At 54.3% G+C, this 23,376-nt stretch overlaps 1 protein-coding gene across 7 annotated transcripts in view; it reads left to right on the top strand.

The window, feature by feature from the left end:
- The first annotated feature begins 34 nt into the window (after nucleotides 1-34).
- Nucleotides 35-23,376, top strand: part of LATS2 (large tumor suppressor kinase 2) — a 60,388-nt gene continuing 37,046 nt past the window's right edge. For 2 of the 7 annotated variants that reach the window (XM_016152029.2, XM_016151986.2), the window contains exons 1-2: nucleotides 35-144; nucleotides 13,027-13,136. Coding sequence is in view for 1 of the 7 variants with exons in the window: in XM_036228361.1 (XP_036084254.1) it covers nucleotides 7,902-8,100; nucleotides 13,027-13,136 (309 nt within the window). In the remaining 6 variants the exon portion in view is untranslated. Of the gene's footprint in view, nucleotides 145-5,810; nucleotides 8,311-13,026; nucleotides 13,137-13,299; nucleotides 13,664-13,765; nucleotides 14,031-23,376 lie in introns of those variants that run through there. The other 5 variants (XM_016152037.2, XM_036228359.1, XM_036228361.1 and 2 more) reach the window with 5 other exon arrangements.

Genomic DNA, 23,376 nt, shown 5'->3' with positions numbered 1-23,376 from the left:
TCCTCGGCGCAGGCGCAGTTGGTGGCGCCGCGCGGGGGGGGCCCGGCCGGCCGCGCCTGCGCTCTGCGTCGTCGGGGAAGAGGCGGGCGCTGGAGCCCCCGCGTCGGGGCCTGTGAGGGACGTCGCCAGACCTCGGTGGCCAAGGTATTTATGCATTTCCCGAAATGTTCACAGGCCAAATAAGCCCACAGGGGCGTTTCCACACGACATGAGAACCTTAACCAGGAACGCCAAAGGACAGTGCAGGACGTACTGTTGAGAGTAAGCAAAACACGCCTTTGTTCGCGAAATGCCGGGTGCTTCTCGGTAGAGGAAGCACGACTGGTTGCGAAACGGCGCGAACGGGGACCCCGAGCTAAGCCAGGGAGACACCGCGGAGCCGAGGGGCAGCGGGTGGCCTGTTCTGAGGGAGCAGGGGCTTACCGCCCCCCACCCCCACGCACACTTCCGGGGGCGTCAAAGACCTAAGTGAAACGCGGAACTTGAACTTTCCGGGAAGTGACACGGTAGAGCATCCTCATGACCAATGGGCAGGGTCACGTGATACGAAAAGCACCAACCAGGAAAGATCGACAAATTAGATTAAAATCGGAGGGAGAAAACCCAATCAGACCTTCAAAACACATCATAAAGAGAGGAAGACATAAACCACAGGGTGGGAGAAGATACCTGGGATGCAAATGAGCGACAAAGGCTAGTGTCCGGCACCTCTGTGAACTAAAGGAAAAGACAGACACCCCGATAGCAAAGCGGGTAGAGTCGTTGAACAGTTGCTTTTAGAATGGAGAAATCCACGCGGCCGGCAGACACAGGAGGTGCTGGAGCTCGTCACTAGTCAGGAAGCGCGTTAAAACCACAGCGATTGGCTTTAATTGCTTGGTTTTAAACTGCACCCACTAACTCGGCACATATTCGAAGTTCCGACAGTTGTCGGCTAACGGGAATTCCCTCGTGCTGGCGCGAGTATGAACCGCTGCGCCACCTTGGAAAGCAGCTGAGGGGTTTTTTTTAGCGAAGTAGAAGACACGTTTACTCGAGTCCTAACCACCCCATTCCCTGGCGCGCACCCTAGAGACAGGCTCGCTCAGCTTTACCCAGAGACATTGCGAGAACGTCCTTAGTAATTTTCATAAGACCCGAAAGCTGGGAACAACACACCTGTCCTTCAGCATTAGAGTAGTTCTGTGAATTGTGGGATCTGCGCAGCCGCAGAACCACCAGGCAGCGCTGGAATACTACACAGCAACGAACTCGAGCAAACTCCAGCTGCGTGGAACCATGGCTGTGTGAAGCGACGTGAATGTCACATGCCTAGTGGTGGGTGGAAGAAGCCAGAAAGCCGAAGACAAAAGAACATGTACCATATGAATCTATTTTTATAACAGTCAAAAGCAGGCAATACCCTATTGTTCAGGGTGCATTCCCAGGTGATGAAACTATAAAAAGAAAAGCAATGAAGTAATTACCACAAAAGTCGGAGTGGTAATTACCTCTGAGCAGGAAAGGGGATTGTGATCAGGGAAGAGTTGAGGCGGTGCTTCTGGAGTGCTGGCGACATTCTTTGTTTCTTTTTTTTTCTTCTTTTTTTTTTTTTTGCAGAGGTCTTGATTACACAGTTGTTTGATTTTAAATTCTTTGAACAGTATGTTTGTGTTTTATGCATTCTTCTGCATATTGCTATATCTATTTTTTTTTAATACCCCAGCAAGGAAAAAAAAGAATGCCTATAAGTCGATAAGGAAAAGATAAACAGTCCAATAGAAAAATGGGCGAAAAGCATGAGAGGCCTTTCAAACACAAGAAAACACAAATTACATATAAACATATGAAAAGATGCCCAACCCCATGAATAATCACATTTAAATCACAATGAGATCACATTTCACCACTACCTTGGCCAGAATGTAAAAGTCTGACAAGTACTGGCAAGGAGATGGAGTAAAAGGAATTTTTATAGGCTATCCTCATCCACTTTGGAAAAACTGGTATTACCTAGAAAGTTCAGACATGTGTACGCGTTAAGACCCAGCCCTTCCACTCCTGTTGTGTACCCCGGAGAAACTGTTACACTTGAGCATCTGGTGGCATGTTGAGTAACGTTCAGCTAGAGACACATGACTGCCTACGAAGGCTGTATCCACAGAATGGAATACCATAAACTTTAAAGTACATGAATGAATCGGTGTGCCTTTTGTAAAGGTAGAAATAAAAAAGCAAGTCAGAAAATATACAGCAGGATTCAATTTAGGCAGAATTCAAAAATAGCACCCCCCCACACACACACACACCAAATACTGTGTAGGGAAACAAACGCCAAGTGGTAAAACTATAAAGAGACGCAAGCAAGGGGCCGATTAACACTAAATGCAGCTTCATGTTGCCTCCGAGGGTGAGCTCGGGTGATGCAGTTTATGCAGGGCACCCGGAGAGCCGAGGCTTGAGCAGCTGCTATTTCTCCCCAGGAGGGGTGTGGTTTCTCATTGTTTACACTGTAGCTGTACGTGTTAGATACTCTCTGTGTGTGATTTAGATCACTGGGGGGGAAAAAAAAAATTAACTCTAGGGCTGGGACCTTGCATGCAGTCGATAGTCAATAAAAAAAAAGATGATATTTAAATTTGTTCCCCAGTTCTATGATTCTAATGTTAAATCTTTTTCAAAACCTCCACAGTATAAAAAAATAAATACGGGAGGGAACTCAATCAATTAAAGGGAAAACACTGATACGATGAAAACAAAGAACCTCACAACCTTTTACTGGTCATATTGGGAGGGTCAGTTGCTTAGATATAAGCTCTGATTTTGGACTTTTCCAAATAACAAGCACTCGCCAAAGCAGAATTGCCTGGTTCCTAGCGGCAGTGGACTCGCAGCTGCATTTTAGGATAGTTAAGGTGGATTTTCAGCATCCCTCAATCCACGCCATAGCCTTCTAAATCCAGCTCTGAACACAAATTGTAATATTTAAGTATATATGTCCTTTCTCTTTCTCTAAAATTTACACAAACGAGAATCACACTTCTCGGGTTGTTTGGAGTGTCATCTCCTTTACAGCACATTTTAAGCCAGTGGAACAGAATGAGGGGTCGCATTTGCTTGTCGCAGAGTTGAAATATCTCCACGTTACCCCTGCCTTAAGCATCTGGATGATTAGAGTGAAAATGGTTTTAAATAGACGTCATCTTCCATGAGAGCCTGCTTGGTGCCCAGGGCATGTTCACCAGAAGCAGGTCATAGAGGGCAGCTCAAGTGCCTGGCCTGTGGTCAGGATGCTTAGGCCTTGAACTTAAACTTCAGCTCAGTCATACCAGCTGGCCAGTTAACCTTGAATCACTTAACTACTCGGAGTCACAGATTCCTGAACCCTAACTTTTAACGATACCGAATAGCCTGTTCTGGGGTGAATGCACCTGAAGGAGTTGGCTCGGTGTTTGCGGTATCCTAAGCACTCAACAAATGCGAGCTGGTAAAATCACCAATGTCATCCAGATTCTCCCCTTTTACATTGAGGTAAGGGAGCAAATTAAGAGGCTAATTGCCCATGGATGGCTGATTCCATGAAAATTTTATGGGGAAAAAAATAGCATTGTTGTCATAATTACTTAATTATAAACCTTTCTCAATTTTCATACACACTCGAATAGGGATGTACTTATATTCCGTCACTGCTAAATACTGACAACATGTTTATTCAATTGAAAAAAAAAGCACCAATGGGAATTAATTCCGTTAGGTATTTGACTGTTAGATCTGGCTGGGGTGATTTCTTGGGAAACTGTGGTGGCTCTTCTGGCACTGGTTCTCAGGTTGCATGGGAAGGAAGGTATCAATAACTAATTCATCTCTGGAATCAGGAAATGTGTGTGAACAGAGGCCCTTTGGAGCTGATGTCTGCCATGGCGGGATGGCGTTTAATCCCACTTCGTAGATGGCTGGCACCGAGTGACGGCGTTTTAAAGCACTTAGGAGCTGTCTCAGCGTCATATGCTCCCCTTTTAGATTTGCATGGTAATAATAGTAGTTAATACTTATCGATCGCTGTATCGGTTATCTTTTTATGGCTGTAGAGCAACCACCTGAAAACAGAAGCTGTTTCATTTGGGCGGGTCCACCGGCTTCCTCCTGCAGCCATAGTTATCTGACAGCTCCACTGGGTGTCAGGGCTTGGGTGGTCTCAGATAACATCACGTCCCTGCCTAGTGATAGTGGTGGCCGTGGGCAGGGCCACGTGTCCGTAGTGGCTAATCCAGGCTTCTCCGCATTGTGGAGTCAGAGCAGGCGCTGCAAGGCATCTTGAGGACTTGGCTCGTTAGCTGCACAGCTTCCCCTTTGCCATGCGATTGGTCAGAGCAAGTCAGCAGGCCGCGCCAGCATCACAGGGGGAGAGAAAGAGCCTTCAGCGCCCGGTGGGAGCGCAGCTGAGGCACGCCGCAAGGGCACGCACGCGGCGGTGGCACGGGTCGGCGGCCATTTTTTTGCAGTTGACGTGCTGGGCACTTTGCCACCTGTTTTGCATACGTTCTCTCTCTTAATTTTCACAAAAATCCTATAAGACGTGTATATTTAACCCATTTCATGGATGAGAAAACGGAAAAGAGACATAGGGTTATTCGACCTTTCTGACAAGCGAAGGGCGTTTTAAGAGTTCTGAATGAGTGAAGCTATGCTGATCGTGCAAGTTAAGTTTAAAGAAGGATAAAATAATACAAATAAAGTATTTCAGTTATGTTTTAAAAATATGTACACCCATACACACAAACATTCTGGAAGGAAATATCGAATCTCAACAGATACCTCTCAGTTGGAAGATAATGGATAATTGTGATTTCCATCTTTTTTGTATTTTTCACATTTTTCATAATGAATACATATTTACTTTTAGAAATGAAAAAGTAGATTTCTACTAAAATTCACACAAAAATAAATAGATGATCCGAATAGGTCTATGTCTGTTAAAGGAATTGAATGAATAATTAACCTTCCAAAACAGAAAATACCAGACCCACATGGGTTCACTGCCGAATTCTACCAGACATTTAAGGAAGAAATTTTACTAATTCTCTATAGTCTCTTCCAGAATGTAGAAGCACTTCTTAACTCATTTTGAGGCCAGGATTGCCCTGATACCCAAACCAGACAAAGATATTACAGGAAAGGAAAACTACAGACCACAAATATAATTGTAAAAACATCAAAATATTAGCACATCAAATCCAAGGATGTATAAAAGCTTTTACTCTGTGCCCAAGTGGGATTTATCCCAGGTAGGCAAGGCCATTTCAACAGTCAGAAATTAATTACATCACATCAACAGGCTAAGGAAGAAAAATCACATGACCACATCAGTATATGCAGTAAAAGCATTTGCCAGAATCCAATACCCACTCATGATAGAAACCCTTACCAAATGAGGAATGGAGGGGAAATTCCTCAATTTGATAAAGAACGTCTACAAAACACCGACAGCTAGCATCGTAGGTAATGGTGAGAAACCAGAAGCTTTCCCACTAAGGTCAGGAGGGAGACAAGGACGTCCACTCCCTCGCTCAGGCCTGTTCACCATCATGCTGAAAGTCTCAGCTCATACAGTAGGTGGGAAAAGGAAGTTATAGCAATGCAGATTGGGAAGGAAGAAGACTGTCTTATCATGTAGATGACATGATTGTTTGCGTAGATAAATCCAGAACGCTAGAGAGGACGTGGAGCAACGAGAACTCTCGTTTATTGCTGGCGGGAGCGCAGATGGTGCAGCCACCTTGGAAGACGGTGGGGCAGTTGCTTAACAAAGACTAAACATCCTCTTTCCCTAGGATCCAGCAATCGCATTCCTCAGCATGTACCCAAAGGAGTTGAAAATAAATAGACGTCCACCCAATAGCTGCACGTGGATGTTTGTAGCGGCTGTCTTCATAATAGCCCAAACTTGGAAACAAGCAAGACGTCCTTCGGCAGGTGGCGGATAAATGAACCGTGGTCCATCCAGACAAGGGAATATTGCTCAGCTAAAGAGATGCGCTACCAAGTCATTAAAAGATGCGGAGGAAGCTCAGTACCTGCTACTGAGTGAAAGGAGCGAAGCTGCCGAGACCGCGTGCTGCGCTCTCGACCGCGAGCCGCTGGGAGACGAGCCGAGCCACGGAGGCAGAAGCAGTCGGTGCTGGCAGCGGCTGCAGGGGGAGGGATGGAGAGACGGACCGCGGAGAACCGCCTGTCCGGGGAAGGCCCAGCTTCCCCGCGCGCAGGTCCGCTGGGCAGCACCAGCGTGTCCCCGGACGCCTGCAGCCAAGGTTTAGGAGGCTCCGAGGGCAAGGGGCCGCGTGCCCCGACCCCGAGTGTCGCGCTGTGGTATGAGGGAGCCCACTCTCTCTCGTGCCCCCACTGTTCCCTGGTACCTTGTGGAATAGCTACTTCAATTTTAATTTTTAGTACCTTTGGCTCCCCTCGACCCCCCGCCCCCCACGCGTCCCCGCTACCCTGCGAATTAAAAATAAGTCCAGGGAAGCTAGTTGGAGACAGCAGGGAGGGGCAACTGAACACTGGTGGCCGTCACCATCCCTCAGGTGACCCAGACTTTCTGTTGTATTTCACCAAATCCAATGATGAAATGATGAAACACATCATCATTTTATGTTGCCAGTAATGGTGGCAACATTGACAGTTGTGATTGTGGGATGCCATCACGTGTAAGGTGCATCCTGACCCAGAAGTGTTAAAACGAGAAGGAGGGAAAAAACACGTCTTAGAATAGTGCCTGCTTCCTCTCGGAATCCCCTATTTCCCAGGACACACCTCGTTTCTCATGGGGCCATCCGGCACCCTCTTCCAGCGCAGGAGGCACACCCCGACGTGACAGGCCTCCGCTGCTGTCAGCGGAGGGTCCCTGCCTTCAGAAGGTTTCATTAGAATGTGGGAAACTTTGTGTGGTCACGTTTAGTTGGAAAAACCTATGGTGTGGAGTCCGTAATGTGCATGGAGAGATCTGTTGATGTATTCTAAGGAAAATGTTTACAGTGTATTGGCAAAGGGCTGATATGTAAAAAATTCATAAAAAAAGATGGGAACTCCAATAGAAAAAGAAAAACGATCAAGTTCATCTATGCAATAGAAATGTATTGAACATTTATTGTGTTGCAGACCCTGTATAGGCTTTGGGGATCTGTAGTAGTAAACCAGAAAAAAATCTCTGTCCCAGTGAAGCTTATAGTCTTCTAAAGGAAGGCGGGCAGCGAACAGGTGAATAACATCTTACTTTAGAAAGTGGTTCTGGCCACGAGAAAACAGTGAAGCAGGGTGAGGAGCTGGGGGGCCGGTGGGCAGGGGCGTTGTGATTTTGAATGGTTGGTGAGATGGGAGGAGAGGAGGAGCGAGCCGTGCAGGTGTCTGGGGAAGGGCGAGCCGGCGGGGATGCAGGGGCGCAGGCGGGGTGATACCCCAGATGCTCCCGGCCGCCTCCTGGGTCCGGTGAACGTGCCACGTCACACAGAGGTAGAGACAGCAAATGTAATCACGTCAGGAAACAGATGATGAGCCCGGAAAAAACCCTGCCGTAGACACAGGGCTGCTCTCTCTCGCTCATGGAGAGTTCCTAGAAACATGTAAGAGGAGGACCCAAAAGAAAACGGGCAAAGGCCGTGGGCAGCTTGTAGAGGAAACGCACATGGCCCGCGCGCAGAGCCCAGGGTGCCCGGCCCCTCGCACACCAGAAAGGCAAGTCCGCACTGGCGGGATGCCACTGCTGCCCCGCCAGACCGACAGAGACCCGGCTGTCGAGGAACCAGCGTTCTCACGCGTGCCCGTGGCCTCGTGGTCCGGCTCGGCCCTGTGGAGGACGCGTTGTGGACACCCCGTGTGACGTGTGACCCTCGATTCCTCTTCCGAGTGTGGACCGCTCAGGTCCACACATGCGAACGACATGCTGTGTTTATGAGCTTCCAGGACAAAAGACCGAACCAGAGGCCCAAATGATCTTCAGCCAAGACCTGGTTAAACAACTATGGCCCGTTCACAAAGTGGAGTATCACAGAGCGGTGAAGAGTGAGGACACCGTCGTCGTCCAGGATACGTCACGAAGCGAGGGCAGCAGGGTGCGGAGTCTTGCAGGTGGGGTGCACGTCTCGTGTGCGAACGCAGAGGGGGACGAGGGCGGACGAGGCACGAGTGTGGCCCGTGTTCGTGTGGAATAACGGAGCACCCGCTGCGGTCGTTCTCCGTGGGAGCGGTCGCCTCGTTCCGCGTATCGCAGCAAACAGGACGCTTACCCAGAGCGCTGACGCCACACTTGGGGTTTGGCTGATGTTACAGTTCGTGCTGGTAGGTCGCCTCCCGCCTGAAGGGCTCCTGCCCCTTGGAGGGAAGGGGGCTAGACCACGTGCGGAACCCGAAATTTCTAGCGAGTCGGCACCAGCCGAGGGCCCCATCCGAGGACACGTCACCACCGCCTCCTCATGGGCCCGGGAATCATGAATGACCACCCCCTGAACTTTTAAAACTGACTTTAATTCTTTGATACCACATCTGTTATTTATTTTTTAAGTTTTGTTTTTCAGCGACAGTTGACACAGCGTTGTGTGAGTTTCAGGCAAACAGCAGCACGCTTGGCTCTTTACACAGCTTGCGAAGTGAGCGCCCCAGTTAGTCTGTACCCACCTGGCTCCATGCGTCACTGACTGTACCCTGTGCTGCGCTTTGCGTCCCATGACTGCCATGTGACCGCCAGCTTGTCTGCATCTGTCTTTCTAACTCACGCTGGGCACAGAGGTGACTGGCACTTACCAAATCTTCTCTCTTGCCTTTCTTTCTCCCAGACAGTAGGGTCTGTATTTTTTTCCTTCTGTCCCCAGGTCTAGCTTATGTCTGAGATCTAAATTCAAAGGTTCGTTGAAACCGAGTAGCATGAGTGAGTGACTGACAAATCGGTCCTACTTAGTACATTTAAGAAAGATAGAAAAACAGGTATAAAGCAGAGGTGGTTCCAGTAGGTGCATCCTGAGTCAGTCTTGCGGCAGAACGGAGGTAGGAACGCCCTTACCCTCAGTCCACGTGGCCGGCACTGTGAAGGCCAGGATGTCATCACAAGCTCTCAGGTAGACTGACTGGCCTCTAGAGGGAGTGTGGGAGACCACACTTGGGATCTGCGTTCCCTGCCAAGATGCACTTGTTTCCAGGGCGGGGCTCGAAAGGCTAGTTACGGGGACAGGCAGTAATCACAGATGCCCAGTGTCGTTAGACTGCCTTGCTTCAGTCTTGCTTGGCTCCCAGAGGCCTGCCTTGCAGAGAAGGCAAAGCTGCAATTCCTGGCTGAGAACATGGCAGGCGCAGTCACCGGGGAGCAGCGCCCCCCAGACAGGGAGCCCCGTGACGTGACAGGGAGCCCCGTGACGTGGCAGGGACAGGAAGTGCTGCGCATGGTGTTTTTCTCATCCTTAGTCTGTGAATTTCACACTTTCGTTTTCCAAATCCAGGTGATGGCAACACGAGATTCGTAGGCATTTAAATTTGCCCCCGTTGTCCGCTCTCCCAAGACTGTTGCGTTGGCCTCTGTAAAAATACTTCTGCCCGTTTAGACCTCTTGGTTATGTTCCTTATGTGAAAAAAGAAATTGGTGAAAGTGGAGAAGAGAAGCCAGTGATGCTGATGAATAACCATTTCCGAGTCCACTGCAGACACCAGGTGACAATGACAGTGCCATCACGACGTTTCTCACCTGGACAGAAAGACGCAGGAGGGAGGGCTGGGCGCGGCGCCGGTCGTCCTGGATGAGCTGCGGCGCCGTCGCTCCCCGGCTGTGCCCGGGGCGCCTTCCCTGCCCCCTTCCGCACCCGGTTTTCCACCTATATGTTGGGATGATAAAATCTCTCAAGGTTGCTGGGAAGTCGAGGGGACCGAGGTCTGTGACAGTGGCTGTCATAGGCCGGTGTGGCGGAGTTGCCGCCTCTCTGCTCCTGACCCCACTTCATCCCCGGCGCCGTGCAGTGTCCCAGCCATGTCCTGCGGCTTAACTGGTTCCCCTTCTGGCCACTCTGCACACGGTGGCCCCGACTGGACGTGGCCCGTGTGCGCGAATCTGCTGGGGGTTCGTTAGAGTGCGGGGGTGCTCGCGGGCCTGGCGCGGGGTGGGGTCCTGGTCCCCCGGCACTGCTGGTGGCCGCTGACCACGGGGCCCCGCCCACCGCCGGGGCGGCCAGCTGCGCCTGCGCCTCCCGCCCATCCCCACGCGGGGTCTCGGGGCCGCAGCGCGCAGCCGGGTCCCCCGCGCGCGTCGCCGTCCGTGTTTCTGAGCAGCTCCTGTCTCCGAGCCCTTGTCGCCCAACTTGGTGTCCTTGTCTCATTCTCATCTCGCCTCAGGGTCCGATGTGACGACCTCTTTCCCACAGTTTCAGCCCGGGCTCTGGTTAAGGATTTTGGCTTCACGCAGGTGACACGTCCTCAGTCCCCAAGTGGGAAACAGGCATTTCCTGAAGGAATTCAGGCGATTGTCTCAGACCACGGGCGGGCCGGTGACCGCGACCCTGTGGACACTGATGGCGCGGCGCCCGGGCCTCGTCCGCCCCGCGCGCTGTCCGTGCGCATCTCTGCCCGCTGCGCGCCATCGTGCTTGGGGGCCATGGTGGCGGCCTGCTGCCCGGACTTGGCCCCGGCTCGGCCACTGACCTGGGTGGCCCGGGCGGACGCACTTGGCCTTTGCCGGGCTCAGAGTGCTCTTCAGTAGCAGAGACGACGGGACCAGCCATGCGACAGTGCTAATGGACTGGGTCCAGGGCGTGGCGTTTGTAGGGTGCTCACCGCAGGCCCACGTGCGCCCGGCGCTGGGTGCTGGTGAGGGGCGGCTCCGTGTGGCGCATGTTGGGGGGCTCTGTGTGGCACGTGTGGGGAGCCCGGTTTGACGCTGAGCGGCTTTCCTTCGTTAAATAAAGAAACCCACCAGCTCGCCTGGCTCCTCCTGCCGCGGAGGCAGGGTTCCGGGGTCTGGGGAGGATGAACTGCAGAGCAAACACTGCGCTGATGGCAGGAAAGCCACCACTCACAGCTGCACTGACGCAGCTGCCAGCGCTCCTGCAAGCTCTGCGCTCCTTCTCGCCGTGGAGGTCCGCTGATGGTGACAGTTCCCTGTAGGCGCAGCCAAGGGGCCCGGAGGAAGGCAGTGCTGGCTGGTGAGGGCATGCGGTGGGGAAGTCACAGCCCCAGTGCAAGGGCCCCAGCCTGTGAGCTTGGAGTAAATCAGAAGTTTACAAGTGACTCAGTCTCTCCTGCGGTTTGTCACTGACTGCCCACAGACGAGCCCATTACAGCCACTTCTGTCCCCAAGTGTGAGCTGCGGTCTGGCTGCTCTCTCATTCCTGTACCCCTTTTGTCTGCCTCCTCTTACGAGGGGACCAGTCAGTTAAAGTGCCTTCTCTTCATCTGCGCCTTTAGATCTGTAGTCGTTGGATTTGCGGTCGTTGGATTTGCGGTCGTTGGCTTTTTATACCGTGGAACAGGTAGACCCCATGCCCAGACATCACATTTCTTTATGTTCCACATCAAATTAGAAACACCACATTGTACAATTCCTAATTCATATTAGAAGCATCATATTTCTTTATTTTCCTTAGAAACGTGCAGGGTTGTATTCGGAGAAACTTAGAGCCTTAAGTGCCCTCGGTAATGCACGTTCTGCTCTACCTGCCGAGCCAGCAAGAGACAGAAAACGTATCATTGACTTGGTATCGAGTGCAGCCATCAAACACACAAAAGCATCCTACTGAATGGTAAAACAGTACAAATATTCTCATTAAAGTCAATGAACTCAGTAGAAAAATAAACAAAACATTTGGTAAACACTTTACAGCAGATCTAATAAGCACAGGAGAAGGTGCTCAGCCTCGTTAATCATCAGGAAAAGGCAAATAAAAATAACCGCTCCCACGCTCCCACACACGTTAGAACGGCTAGAATCGCGAAGGCGGGCCCCACCAGGTACTGGCAGTGGTGGGGACCACTTGGGTTTTAATACACTGCTGTAGGGCGTGTGAGACGATACAGCCACTGGGAGGCAGCGTGGCGGGCTCTCATGGAGCTTGTTCTTAGAATCCCACTGCCACGTACGTAGAGACCTGAGACACCTGAAAACATGTCCACGCGCAGACCCGGACACAGACTCACGCCCCTAGATTACAAAGACCCCGCATGTTCACAGGTGAGCGAGCAAACGCATTGTATGCAGGGGGGTGTACTCCAGTACAGCACGTGTTCAAGTCTCAGAGATATTTTGGAGAATGAAAAAAAAAGTACCTATCATTTGATTTTGTTTACAAGAAATTCTAGCAAAAAGGCGTGAGTCATCTCCGATGGCAGAAGGCCGGTGGTGGTCGCTGGGGTCGGGGACAGAGGGGTTATCTGCAAAGCGGGTTGCAGGGACTCTCTGGTGTGAGGGCAGCATTCCCGCTTTAACTGAACTGTGCAGTTCACGGGCACGTTTCATCGCATGTAAATCATACCTCGGAAAAGTTGATTTTTAAAAGCGTCTTGAAAAAAGTAAGAAGTGTCTTGGCACAAAATAGTCCCAGGGATGTGAAGTGCTGCCTAGGGCCCGTAGTCGATGATGTCGTAGGTAACTAACTACGTGCGGCGTCAGGTGGAGACGACTCCTTGGGGGATCGCGTTGTAAGGTGTGTACACGTCCAACCACCATGCCGTACTCCTCAGCTAGTGGGTATAAAACTGTCGAATGTCAGCTGCAATTGAAAAGTAAAAAGTTTTTAAGTGTCTTAGCCTTTTACGTTGGACTTCCATTCCCTTTGCTTCTCATCGTCTGCTTTTCCCTCTGCTTGCTGAGCAGGAGGGAGGCGTTAGGCGGTGGTAACACCCCGACTCCCACCCCCGGCCTGGGGCCTCCCACCTTCCTGGCTTTCCGCTGGCCTGGCCAGAGCCTCGACTGCACCCTTGCCAAGTGGCTGCCTTGGGGACTGGACGTTGGAGTCCCTCTGGGCGCCCTGCTGTCCCTCCGTGTCCCCGTCTCTGGCCTCAGGCTTCTCTCCGTTCTCCTAGGTCTGGAGAATGCGTCGCCGTCATCTGCTGGTTCTCCAGCCCCTGCCTCGGGTGGCCGACCCCCACCAAGGCCTGGTCAGCAGTCCCAGAAGGAACAGCATGTCCACCAGGTAGGGTGGGCGCCCAGCCCGGCCGCTGAGTGGGAGAATGGGGGCGGGGCTTCGGGGCGCAGCGGGGCCGGCCGCTGTGAGGGGCTGGCGGTGGTTGGCCGTGCGTGCCAGCCAGGGAAGGTGCGGGGCCCTCACTCTCCTCGCTCTTCGCATCGACCTGCAGGGTCGGTCGCGCGCACCGCTGCAGCCGCCCACCCACACTGGCGGGCCGGACTCCGGTGCCCTGGCGGCCCAGTGCGCAGGTGGGTGCGGGGGTCAGCGCCCCGGCCAGGAGGGGCAAAGGCGGGCGCTGGTGGCTGGAGGAGAGACCAGGGCCAGAGCTGTGGCAGTCCCTCACACTGAGGGCCAACTGAAGGGACGCAGGAGAGGGGCAAGGGGCTCACCAGTGGTCTCTGAAGGAACAAAATCAGCCTTTTAGAGCAGGAGAGGATCTTAAGAGCGGACAGGGGATCTCATCCAGCCACTCCGTTTCACTGATGGATCAGTGAGTGCGGCCCCGTGAATTTCGACCCCACAGCCGTGCACTGGTAAACACTGTGTCCCCGCGCCACCCCCTCCCCCGCGAGGCGAGCCTAGTGGCTGGGGGGCTGGGCCCGTTCTCACCCGCAGCCCCTCCTCTGCTTTGACAGACTGGGTGACGCCCGCAGACCGCGGCCGACCTCGCCAGCTTTTCAGATACATTGCCCTGCCAAAGCCTGTGTGTCTTATTCAGAGTCCACGTAACCAGCAGAAGCAAGTGGGCGGAAATGCACGGAAGCCGCGCAGTAACCCAGGGCAGCCGCGCTCCCCAGGGAAAGCCGCGTCCCGCTGCCGAACCAGGGCGAGGCGCAGGGCAGCGTCGCCGGCGCAGAGAGGGGCGCAGGTCCACGCGCCTGCCCCTCTGGGCGCTGCAGTGTAAGTCTGGGACGTCGGTGCATCGTTCGTAGCTATACCAAGAAGCACCGGAATCTTGTTGTCCCGCAGCCCTCTTCCTCCTCCTTCCAGACGAGTGAGAACAGCTTTATAACTGAAAGTGAAACTCTTGAAAAACTAAGAAAATTTCTATATTTTCAAAGCTGAGGAAATAGGAAATTTTACTCGAATTCGTTATCTCAATTTCTGTACTCGATTGTTTAACAAATACCGAGTTTCGGATTTCATAGAGACAGCAGAGCGAGAGACACCAGCGTGAGCAGCAAGTGAAGCCATTTGTGCCTGGGCCGCTGTGGCCGAGTGCACTTGGTGGTGACGGGCTGTTGGTCGCCTGTCCTTGAAATTCCAGACGGCACGGAGGAGCGAGCAATAGCTCAGGGTATTAACTAGTCCACAGGGGATCGAGAACTGATAACTAGGTGCTGGGGGGTTTTTTTAATTGTAAAAAAACACATAACATAGAATTTACCATCTTAGCCATTTTTAAGCACATGCAGTTTGGTAGTGTCGAGTGCGTCTGCGTTGTTGCGCAGTGAACAGCTCCACCAGTTTTCATCTGGCAGAACTGAACTGTCGCGGTCACACACCCGCCTGTCCCCCACCCCCCCCCCCGCCACACCCCCGCCCCCCACCCCTGCAGACCGCGTCCTGTTCTCCGTCTCTGAGTCTGAGCGCCTCACATGGTGCAGTCACACAGTGTTTGTCTTCTTGGGACTGGCTGATGTCGCTTAGTAGCATGTCCTCAAGGGTCACCCACGGTGTAGCATGTGGCAAGGTTTCCTTCCTTTTTAAGGCTGGGTAATATTCCATGGTGGTGTAGACCACATTCGTCCGTGGATTGGCCCATCTGTGGGCACTTGGGTCGTTTCTGCCTCCTGGCGGCTGCGAACAGCCCTGCGCTGAACCCGGGTGCGCGGATATCCCAGGCTCTGGTTTCTGTTTGTCCCGGGTCTGTTTGCGCACAGAGGCGGAATCGCTGGGTCACGTGGTGGTTGTATTTTTAACTTTCTGAGAAGCGGGCCAGCCGTTTGAGCAGTGGCTGCTCGTTCTACACTGCATTCCCCCCACCCCCCGACGGGGCACAGGGGCTCCGGTTTCTCCGCGTCCTCACCTGCACTTGTCATTGTGTATGTTTGGGACATGGTTGGATCCTCTACCTTAAAGTGTGTGTGTGTGTTTACATATACACATGTTAACTGAATGTTACTATTTTACTAAATTATTTATGGTCGTTGTTATTATTTACCTTTTGGACCCCTTCACGCCCCCTCCCACCAACCTCTGGCAGTCAAACCTGTCCTCTGTATCTGTGCTTGGTGATAATAGTGCTAATGATGCCAGCTTCGACGAGAAAATGCAGTGTGTGTGTCCAGGACTTTGTGGACTGTGCTGTCCCTCTCGGGCTCAGCCTGGCGGTGTGGCGGCGTAGCCCGTCCCAACAGGCCCTCCACAGTGTCGCGTTCTTGTCTCTCCCCTGACCTGCCAGGGAGCACTTTGCCAGACGACCTCATCGGCTCCTAAATCTCCTTCCCGAAGCACATGCGCTTGCGGAGGCAGGACAGTGACAATGGACTTCGGGACCTCCGTGCTCACGCAGGTGTGAGGACGCAGGCACAGGTGTGTCAGGCGTGGGGAGGGGGAGCCTGGGGGCCCTCCTGAGTGCGCATCGAGCAGCAGGTGGCAAACTTTAGCACCTGTGTGTTTGCTTGAGTCCGCAATTCTGCCTCCTCCAGGACCAGCTGGCGGTGAGGACGCCGTTCCAGGGTCCTTCATAAAACACCAAATCCCTGTGGAGATGTGCGGAGGGAACGGACTCCTGCCGACAGGGTCACTGTGACCATTAATCTTTCTCCCCGGTACTTTCTGTCACTTGCCGAAATGTTTTATGCTGGGCACATACCACCATTGGTTTGCGAGGGCTGCAGTCACACAGCGGCACCGCCACAGTCCGGGCGGCTTTAATGGCAGAAACGCGTCGTCTCCCATTCTGGGTGCTGGAGGTCTGAGGGCCGGGTGCCACAGGTTGCTTCCCTCAGCGAGACACCCGCCTGTCCCCTGTCTCTGGTGGTCGCGGGCGGTCCGCCTCGCCCGTCTCTGCCCGCGTGTTCACGTGACCGCGTCCCTGTCGGCGCGTCCACGTCCAGGTCTCCCCTGTGTGGGGACACCAGCCACGCCGGGTTAGGGCTGTACCCTAAGGACCTTGTTGCACCCGGACCACCTCTGTCAGACCCTGTTTCCTGTTTAGTCATGTTCCAAGGTTCTGGGGGTTAGGACTTCAACAAGTCTTTTTTTGGGGAGACACAGTAACCCATAGCAAAATTATTTCCTTAAACAAATAAAAAGTGATAAACTTCTAAAATGTCAATATCAGAAATGTGTGGAATTTTGAATCTCCCCTCTGGTGGCGGTGCCCGGTGCCCACAGACTGAGACCAGATGCCACCCCTGGCTCCGTGGGTGGAGGGGCAGTGTTTGGAGGGGCAGCTGGCCTCATGGGTGCTCTGGGAGTGTCTCCTTTAAAGTTAATTTTTGGGTCCTGTTGTTAAATGCAGCCTCCTGTGCAGGGTAAAGGGACAGTTTGTTTTCCCAGCAGAAAACCTAGAATTTTCCTGGTAGCTGTGGGTGACAGGTGGCTGTCACTCAGTCCCTCCAGTGCCTTCCAGTGCCTGCTTTGTCGTTTGCGATTCCGGAGCTCCGGCTTCTGTGGGAGGCGGAGGACCCTGACGGCGCCTCCTGTGGGACAGGGCGGGGGGCCCTGGCCCTGTCCCCTGGCTCTGTTGGCCACTTGCTCGTGGTCTTCCCACCCTCCACGGACTGGCGGAGTGCCACCTGGGGCAGCAGAGCCCTTGGCGCGCCATCTCGGGTTCTGATCTACAGGCACACCCTGCCCAGGACGCAGGGGCTCAAAACAGAAAGAAAAAGGGGAAAGGTAGACGCGGGCTGGACGCTGGAGCCTGCTGGCAGGGTAACCAGCGAGGTTTTGTTGGGAGGCTCAGAGGAGATGGAGGTTGCAGGTGGGACACTGCGGGGACAGACCTGCGCGTGGGCCACCTGCTCACGCCTCGCCCTGGGGGGGTCCTTTGGTCACGCGGAGTCTCCCTTTATCCACGTACTCTGATAGCGGTGTAGGGCAGCGGGGCGCCGTTGGGCACAGCGTCGAGCTTCCTCTGAGCAGGTGTCAGGCTCGCGCTCCGCGCACGTGCCTTCGGCCAGGGCTCAGAGGCCGCGGAGGCGCGGAAACTGCGCTGTGCTCCCCGGGTTTCGGTGCGCACCCGGGCGGAGGGCAGCTCGCCCCGGGCGCAGGGACCAGGGCACCGAGCCTCTCCGGAACCCTTGCAGGGCCTTGCCTACGTGCGTGGGGCACTCCCCGAAGCCACAGAGCTGCAGAAACAGCTTCTATTTTGTCTTTAAAAGATGCGTTCACTTTCTAGGCCATTTAACACGCACACTCACACGCGCACGCGCGCACGCGAGCTCCGCTGTCTCCGCGGGGCTGCCGCCCGCATCGGGGTTGTCCACGTTCTCCGTCTGAAACAGAATGAGCCTGAGGCGACCCGCTTCTTTCCTGCGTCAGCACGTTGCTGCCGTCAGGGCTCAGGTTTCAGACCTGCTTGGAGCCACGCACGCAGGCACGTGATGGCTCAAGGACCACCCCCTCCCCCGTCCGATGTCACATAACCTGGAGGTGGCCTCACTCCCTCACCTTTGGTCGCTGCAGCTGGGTGGACAGGGTGGACCTGGAGCTTTTGCCCTCCCTCACAGCCTGGGGCCCCGAGATGCTCAGTGTGGGGAGTCTAGTCAGTGCCCAGGGGACAGAGGCCCCTCTAAGGCACGCCCAGCCCGCAGGGGACCTGACCGAGCTGTTTCCTACTCACAGTGATCGCGCTAGTATATTGAGCGCGAACTGTGTTCATTTACACCGCAAACGAGAAAATGTAGATTCTTAAAACTACCAACTGTCATTTTTCCTGAGACCTCACGTATAGAATGAATGCTTACTGGTTGGACTTATTTTTCAAGACCTCCTTATAATTAGTTATTTTCTGAATTTTTTTCTTATTTCTTATTAAAATAACATACGTTATGTGTACAAAATGCAGAAAAAAAGATTCAGTTGAAAGAAGAAAACGTAAAAATCATCCACAACCCTGTTAGGCAGCGATTACCGCTGTGAATATTTCCTTATTTTTCGTTCATTTTATGTGGATGCATATAGACTACGGAACACCGCCTGACGTTTGTTTGGTAATCTCTCTTTCAATCTTTCCATCCGAGTGTACCTTACTGCAGAGAATGTGCAGACCTAGCAGCCTCCTAGGTCACGCCCTGTGCGACAAGCACTCCGACCTGTCCCGAGTCCTCTCGGGCAGGCCGCATTCCGGCTCTGGACGGACCGCCTCGGGCGCCGCGAGCGCACACCGCTTCCGGCGGGGACCGGGGCTCTGAAGGAGGGCTCTTATTTCGAGTTCCTGCACGTCCTTCCAGGACACGTGCGTCAGAAGGGGCTGTCCACGAACTCCGCGAGGTTTTGTCTTACTAAGAGCGGCAGGGTTTGGGGCCCAGGTATCTTCATTTTAAATCATCCCACCTGGGAAATCGTCATGAGAGCCGCTGGCCTTTTATCGTTTTCGTGTGAGCGGTGCTCTCTGGGAGCCATTGTCCAAAACGACTGTGGAAGCACCCCGTCTCCATCGTGTTCCTGGGTGACCACGAGATCGTAGGGCCGCTCTTCATGGGGGCTGGGTGGGGTGACGCGCCTCGAGGGAGGAAAGCGGGCTATGCCACCCCCTCGCTGAGTGACGCCGGGCGAGCCCTTTCGCCCGTGAAGAGCCCCCCTTTTCTTTGTGAGGTGATGCTGGTGAAAGTAATGAGCTCTCGGCGCGGCACACAGCTGCGCGCGGGGGGGCGCGCCGAGCCCTGGGCGGCCGGGACGCGCCCCGATGCGCTGAGCGCTAGTGGCGGTCACCGCAGCTCGATCCTTCCGCCTCGCCGCCGCAGGCGCCCAGCTAACGGTTACCTCTGCACCTGCGATGTCACCGCAGGGGCCGCTAGCCGCAGCGATGACCGCTTGGATAAGCGGGCAGATGTGCGATAAGGTAAATGGTGGACCCGAGGCCTGTGGTTTTCCAGGCGAGTGCACGAGCCAGCAGCGTCGGCGCCGCCGGGCCGCGTCCGAAACGCGCATCCTCGGCCCGCGCCCCGAGTCAGAGCCTCGCGGAGCGACGCCGTCATGCGCGTCCGGGCCGGTCCTGGGGCGACGGGTGCCCGCCAGACCTGGGAGCTGCTGGCCGAGGCGCGGGCGTGAGGGAGCTGGCGGCGCAGTCTTCCCAGCCGTCCGGGAGCGCGGACGTTTTCGTGAGACGTTTTCGTGAGCCCCGCGGCGGTCAGCGCGCCCTCCCGCTGCCGGCGCCGCCTTCCAAGGCCCAGGCCTTTCTCGTAAGCATCGTGCTGCTCGAAAATGGGTTTTCCTTGGGGAAAGCGGCGTCTTGTCACCCAGCACGGTCCATGCCAGGGTGGCCTCCCGCTGCTTAAAGCAGAGGTGCTGAGTGGGGCTCGGCTAACACGCTGCGGACGCCCTCCCCGCGGCCGGAGCGGGCGGTGAGGACCTGGCGAGCCCCGGCCGGCGACCGCAGGGCTGCGCTCGAGGTGCAGTTCTTGTCCGCCTTGGCGTCTCAGGCCCTGGGCACAGAGCCGGGACGTCGCTGAGCTTCCAGAACCTCTTGGAAGGACCGTTTCGTGCTCGCTCTGCTAATAGGTGTTTGACCAATGCCTGTGGGTGTCCGAGTCGGCCCTCGCACCTCTGGCCCTGGGGGCGGGACCAGCGCTGGCCACGCCTGCCCGCCAGGTGCCCGGGGTCCTGCGGGACCAGATTAACTCAGGCCACCCACAACTGCAGGGACGCAGCCCGGGCCCCCAGATTGTTTAGGAAACTCCGTGGGGCCCCTCACCAGGACCCCGGCCGCTCACCGGCGCACTCTGAGCCCGTCGTGCACGCTGGTCGCGGGGCCGCGGCTCCCAGATGTGCTCATCTCCGGTCGGGCCCTCCCGCCTTCTCTTGTCAGCCCGATGACCCCTTCCCCAGAGTTTGAAAGTGTTTCCTGACCCACTCCACGTGGGAGGAAATCTGCAAGCGGCGGCTGTGGCCCTCCAAGCCTAACTGAACCTTCAGGGTTCCCTTACCTGCTGCCCTACCCTTCCAGAGTGCCGGGCTGGGGTTCTCAGCCTGGGGTTCAGAGGGCTCCCAGGAGCCTGCGGGTGGAACTCTGGAGGCTCGTGAACTTGGCGCTCTGCGACGCTGGGATCAGCAGTTCCTTCTCTGTGCTGTAGGCAGCACATCCCAGTAGCACCAGCAGAACCTGTGACTGTCTCCAGTAGAAATCACAGGTATCTTCCTGTGACAGTTTCAGTTACTCTCGAAGTACCATTTATGGCCATCCCTGCTTCCCAGCTATGGCGGCGGTTAGCTCTGCCATCAGGGCCGTAATGGTGAATGAGGAAACATGCGCTATTACTGTACTGCCGGATTTGAAAATGAAATTGGCTTCCTTTGTAGTCACACCTATTCTAATGCATGAGAGAACATTCTGAGACAGGCCCACAGGCCTCCCCCAACTTCTAAAGAGGTCATGGCTTGAAAAAGATTCAGGATCCCAGCTTAGTGAGACCTGGAGACTTTTCCAGTGAACTGCTCAGAAGTGGGAGGGGCTGGACGCCCCCAGGCGCCCAGCCACCAGACCTACCCCCTCAGTCTGGGTGCAGAGGGCCTGGGGCGGGTGGCTGAGGGAAACGGCTGGCCCTGGCCCAGGACACAGCCCAGAGGGCCAGGCTCGGCCTCACTCTCCTCTGCCCCATTTGGGTGTGAGGATAGCTAGTGTGCCGTTACGGTGACAGCCTTTGCTGTTACCGATGGCCCTCTTCAAACCCCTCACTTTTGGTGTCTGTCAGAGTCGATATTTGGGTGGATTTATTGCCCACAAATCGCGTAGTTTTCAGTGAGGCTCATTCTTGGCCGCCGTGCAGATGCCCTGGGCCTGTGGCTGTGACCAGGCGGGAAGGTGCTCCCAGCGCAGGACAGTGTGTTTAGTGGGGTGGGGGATGGGGGGTGGCGGGGGCAGATCCCGGCACCTTCATTAAAGCACAGGGAGTTTGCCAGTGGGATCCTCTGGTTGGTTTTGATGGCGACAGCATTGCGGTCCACTGAGTGCATTGTAAAATGGCGTCAGATCTGGGCTGTGACATGTCGGGCAGAGTAAAGTCTCCGAGTCTCATGTCCTTGGTGCACAGTGGTCTTTATCAGAGTAGCTCTCTGTAGAAGTCACTCTGCAGGTTTAAAGAAGAAAATGCTGGAAGGGGTTTAGCCCCAGGGCCTGATAGCAGTGAGCACAAGTCTCAACCAGTCTCCCTGGCTGGCTGCAGGGAGGGCTCCCCGGGGTGGGGGTGGGGGTGGGGGCGGGGGCGGGGGTGTTGTTTTGTTTTAGTCTGATAAACCTTCCCGTCACAGAGTTTACTGTTGTGCCATCTTCAGGCTGCAATTCGGTGCGCGAAGGGCGTTCACGCAGCACTACAGCCATCGGCAGCGCCGTCGCCAGCAGATGCTAACTGTCATCTGTCGCATTCCAAACACTGTCTGTCCCCACCCCAGGCCCGCTGAAGCACTGGCATTTTGTTTTTATTTATTTATTTATTTATTTAGCAATAATACTAACCATTTATTTTAATATTTTCTTTTTTTAATTGAGACAGAATGGTGGCGATATAACAGTAACGATTCAATATTCGCACGTGGTGCAAAATGGTCACCACAGTAAGTCTAGGTGACAGCCATCGCCACACGCAGATACAAATTTATTTTCTCGTGATGAGAACTTTTAAGATTTACTCTCTCAGCAACTTTCAAGTACACAGTGCGGTGTTTGTTAGCAGCTAGAGACACCGTGCTGTGCACGGCATCCCCAAAACTTATTTTATAACTGGAACTGTGTACCTTTTGAGCACCTTCGCCCATTCTCCCCAACCGCCCCCTCCGCCCAGCCTGTGGTAACCACCAACCTGTTTTCTGTATATGTGAGTGCGTTTGTTTGTTTAGATTTCACACATAAGGGAGAGGACGTGTATCTCTCTGACTTAATTCACTTAGCGCAATGCTGTCAAGGCCCATCCACGTCTTCACCAGGGGCAGGATTTCCTTTTGTTTACGGCAGAATGATATTCTGTCAGACACCCCGCGCACACACACATTTCCCTGGCCGTTTATCCACCGAGCGGCGCTCAGGCTGCTCTCTTGTCTTGGAGCACTGGCATTTTACAGCACCGACGGCCACAGTGTGAGCCACCAAACTCGTTCACCGCAAACCGCCGCTCGCCTGCCAGCAAGAGGCCTTTTAAATGAAGTGAGGAGCTGCAAGCATTTATTTGAGATCAGTGAGAGCCGCTGCGCGGGAGGCACCGACCCTCTCAGGCGGGAGCCCAAACGGCGCTCGGATGGGGAGACACGGGCGCCGGCGCCTGTGAGAAGGAGAGGGGGACGACGGCACCCACGGACGGCAGGCGCTTCTGTCGGCGCGGATGACGTGACGTGGCGACGCTGGCTCCCGACGATGTTTCGGAGTTTCCGTCTGCTTTCTCGTTCTGCTTGCAAACAGCGCTTTGGGCCCCAGTGCTGCCCTAGGCTGGCCCGGTCCAAAGGTCATCGTGCCCTGTCGTAACATGCCAAAGGGCCGAGACATAGATGTGCACGGCGGCGCCTCTGGCATGGCGGCTCAGGCTCCATTTCAAAGGGCTCCGTTTCTATGTGTTTTTAACACATTAGACATAAAAGGTCCCACTCAAGGGGACCGGCAGTGGCACACCCTTCTGCCACCACGACTCTGAACAGGCAGAGCATGGGGATGATGAGCCTCGGCGCCGGGACTGGACGCACGCGGCCCCTCCAGCCCGAGCCCCCAGTTCCGTGGGCAGGCCCTTTTCCAGTTTTCCAAGACAAGAGTTTATTGTCGTTATATGATCACAAAGGCAACATTTGCTCAGAAAAAAAGAAAAAATCAGAGAATGCAGGTGAGCAAAAATAAAAATGCAGCTAGCACTTAAAAAATGTTGCTGTTGCATTTCCTGATCTTACGCCTCGGAGCAGAGCGCTTCCTGCCAGCTGTCTGCCATCTGCCCGTGTGTCCCGAGTCCAGATTGGATTTTTGTTCAGAGCGTCCCTGGCAGCTTTTAGCCTGTGTTCACTGCTTCTTGGAACAATGTTTATAGAGGTGGAGGGTTTCTTTTCTGCCTCCCCGATTTCACACACTGCACCTTGCTTTTCTCTCTCTCTAATTTTCTTTGGA

This window comes from Rousettus aegyptiacus, unplaced genomic scaffold (assembly GCF_014176215.1).
Source record: "Rousettus aegyptiacus isolate mRouAeg1 unplaced genomic scaffold, mRouAeg1.p scaffold_m13_p_11, whole genome shotgun sequence".
Lineage (NCBI taxonomy): Eukaryota > Metazoa > Chordata > Mammalia > Chiroptera > Pteropodidae > Rousettus > Rousettus aegyptiacus.
This window is presented reverse-complemented; position numbering and strand designations above follow the sequence as displayed.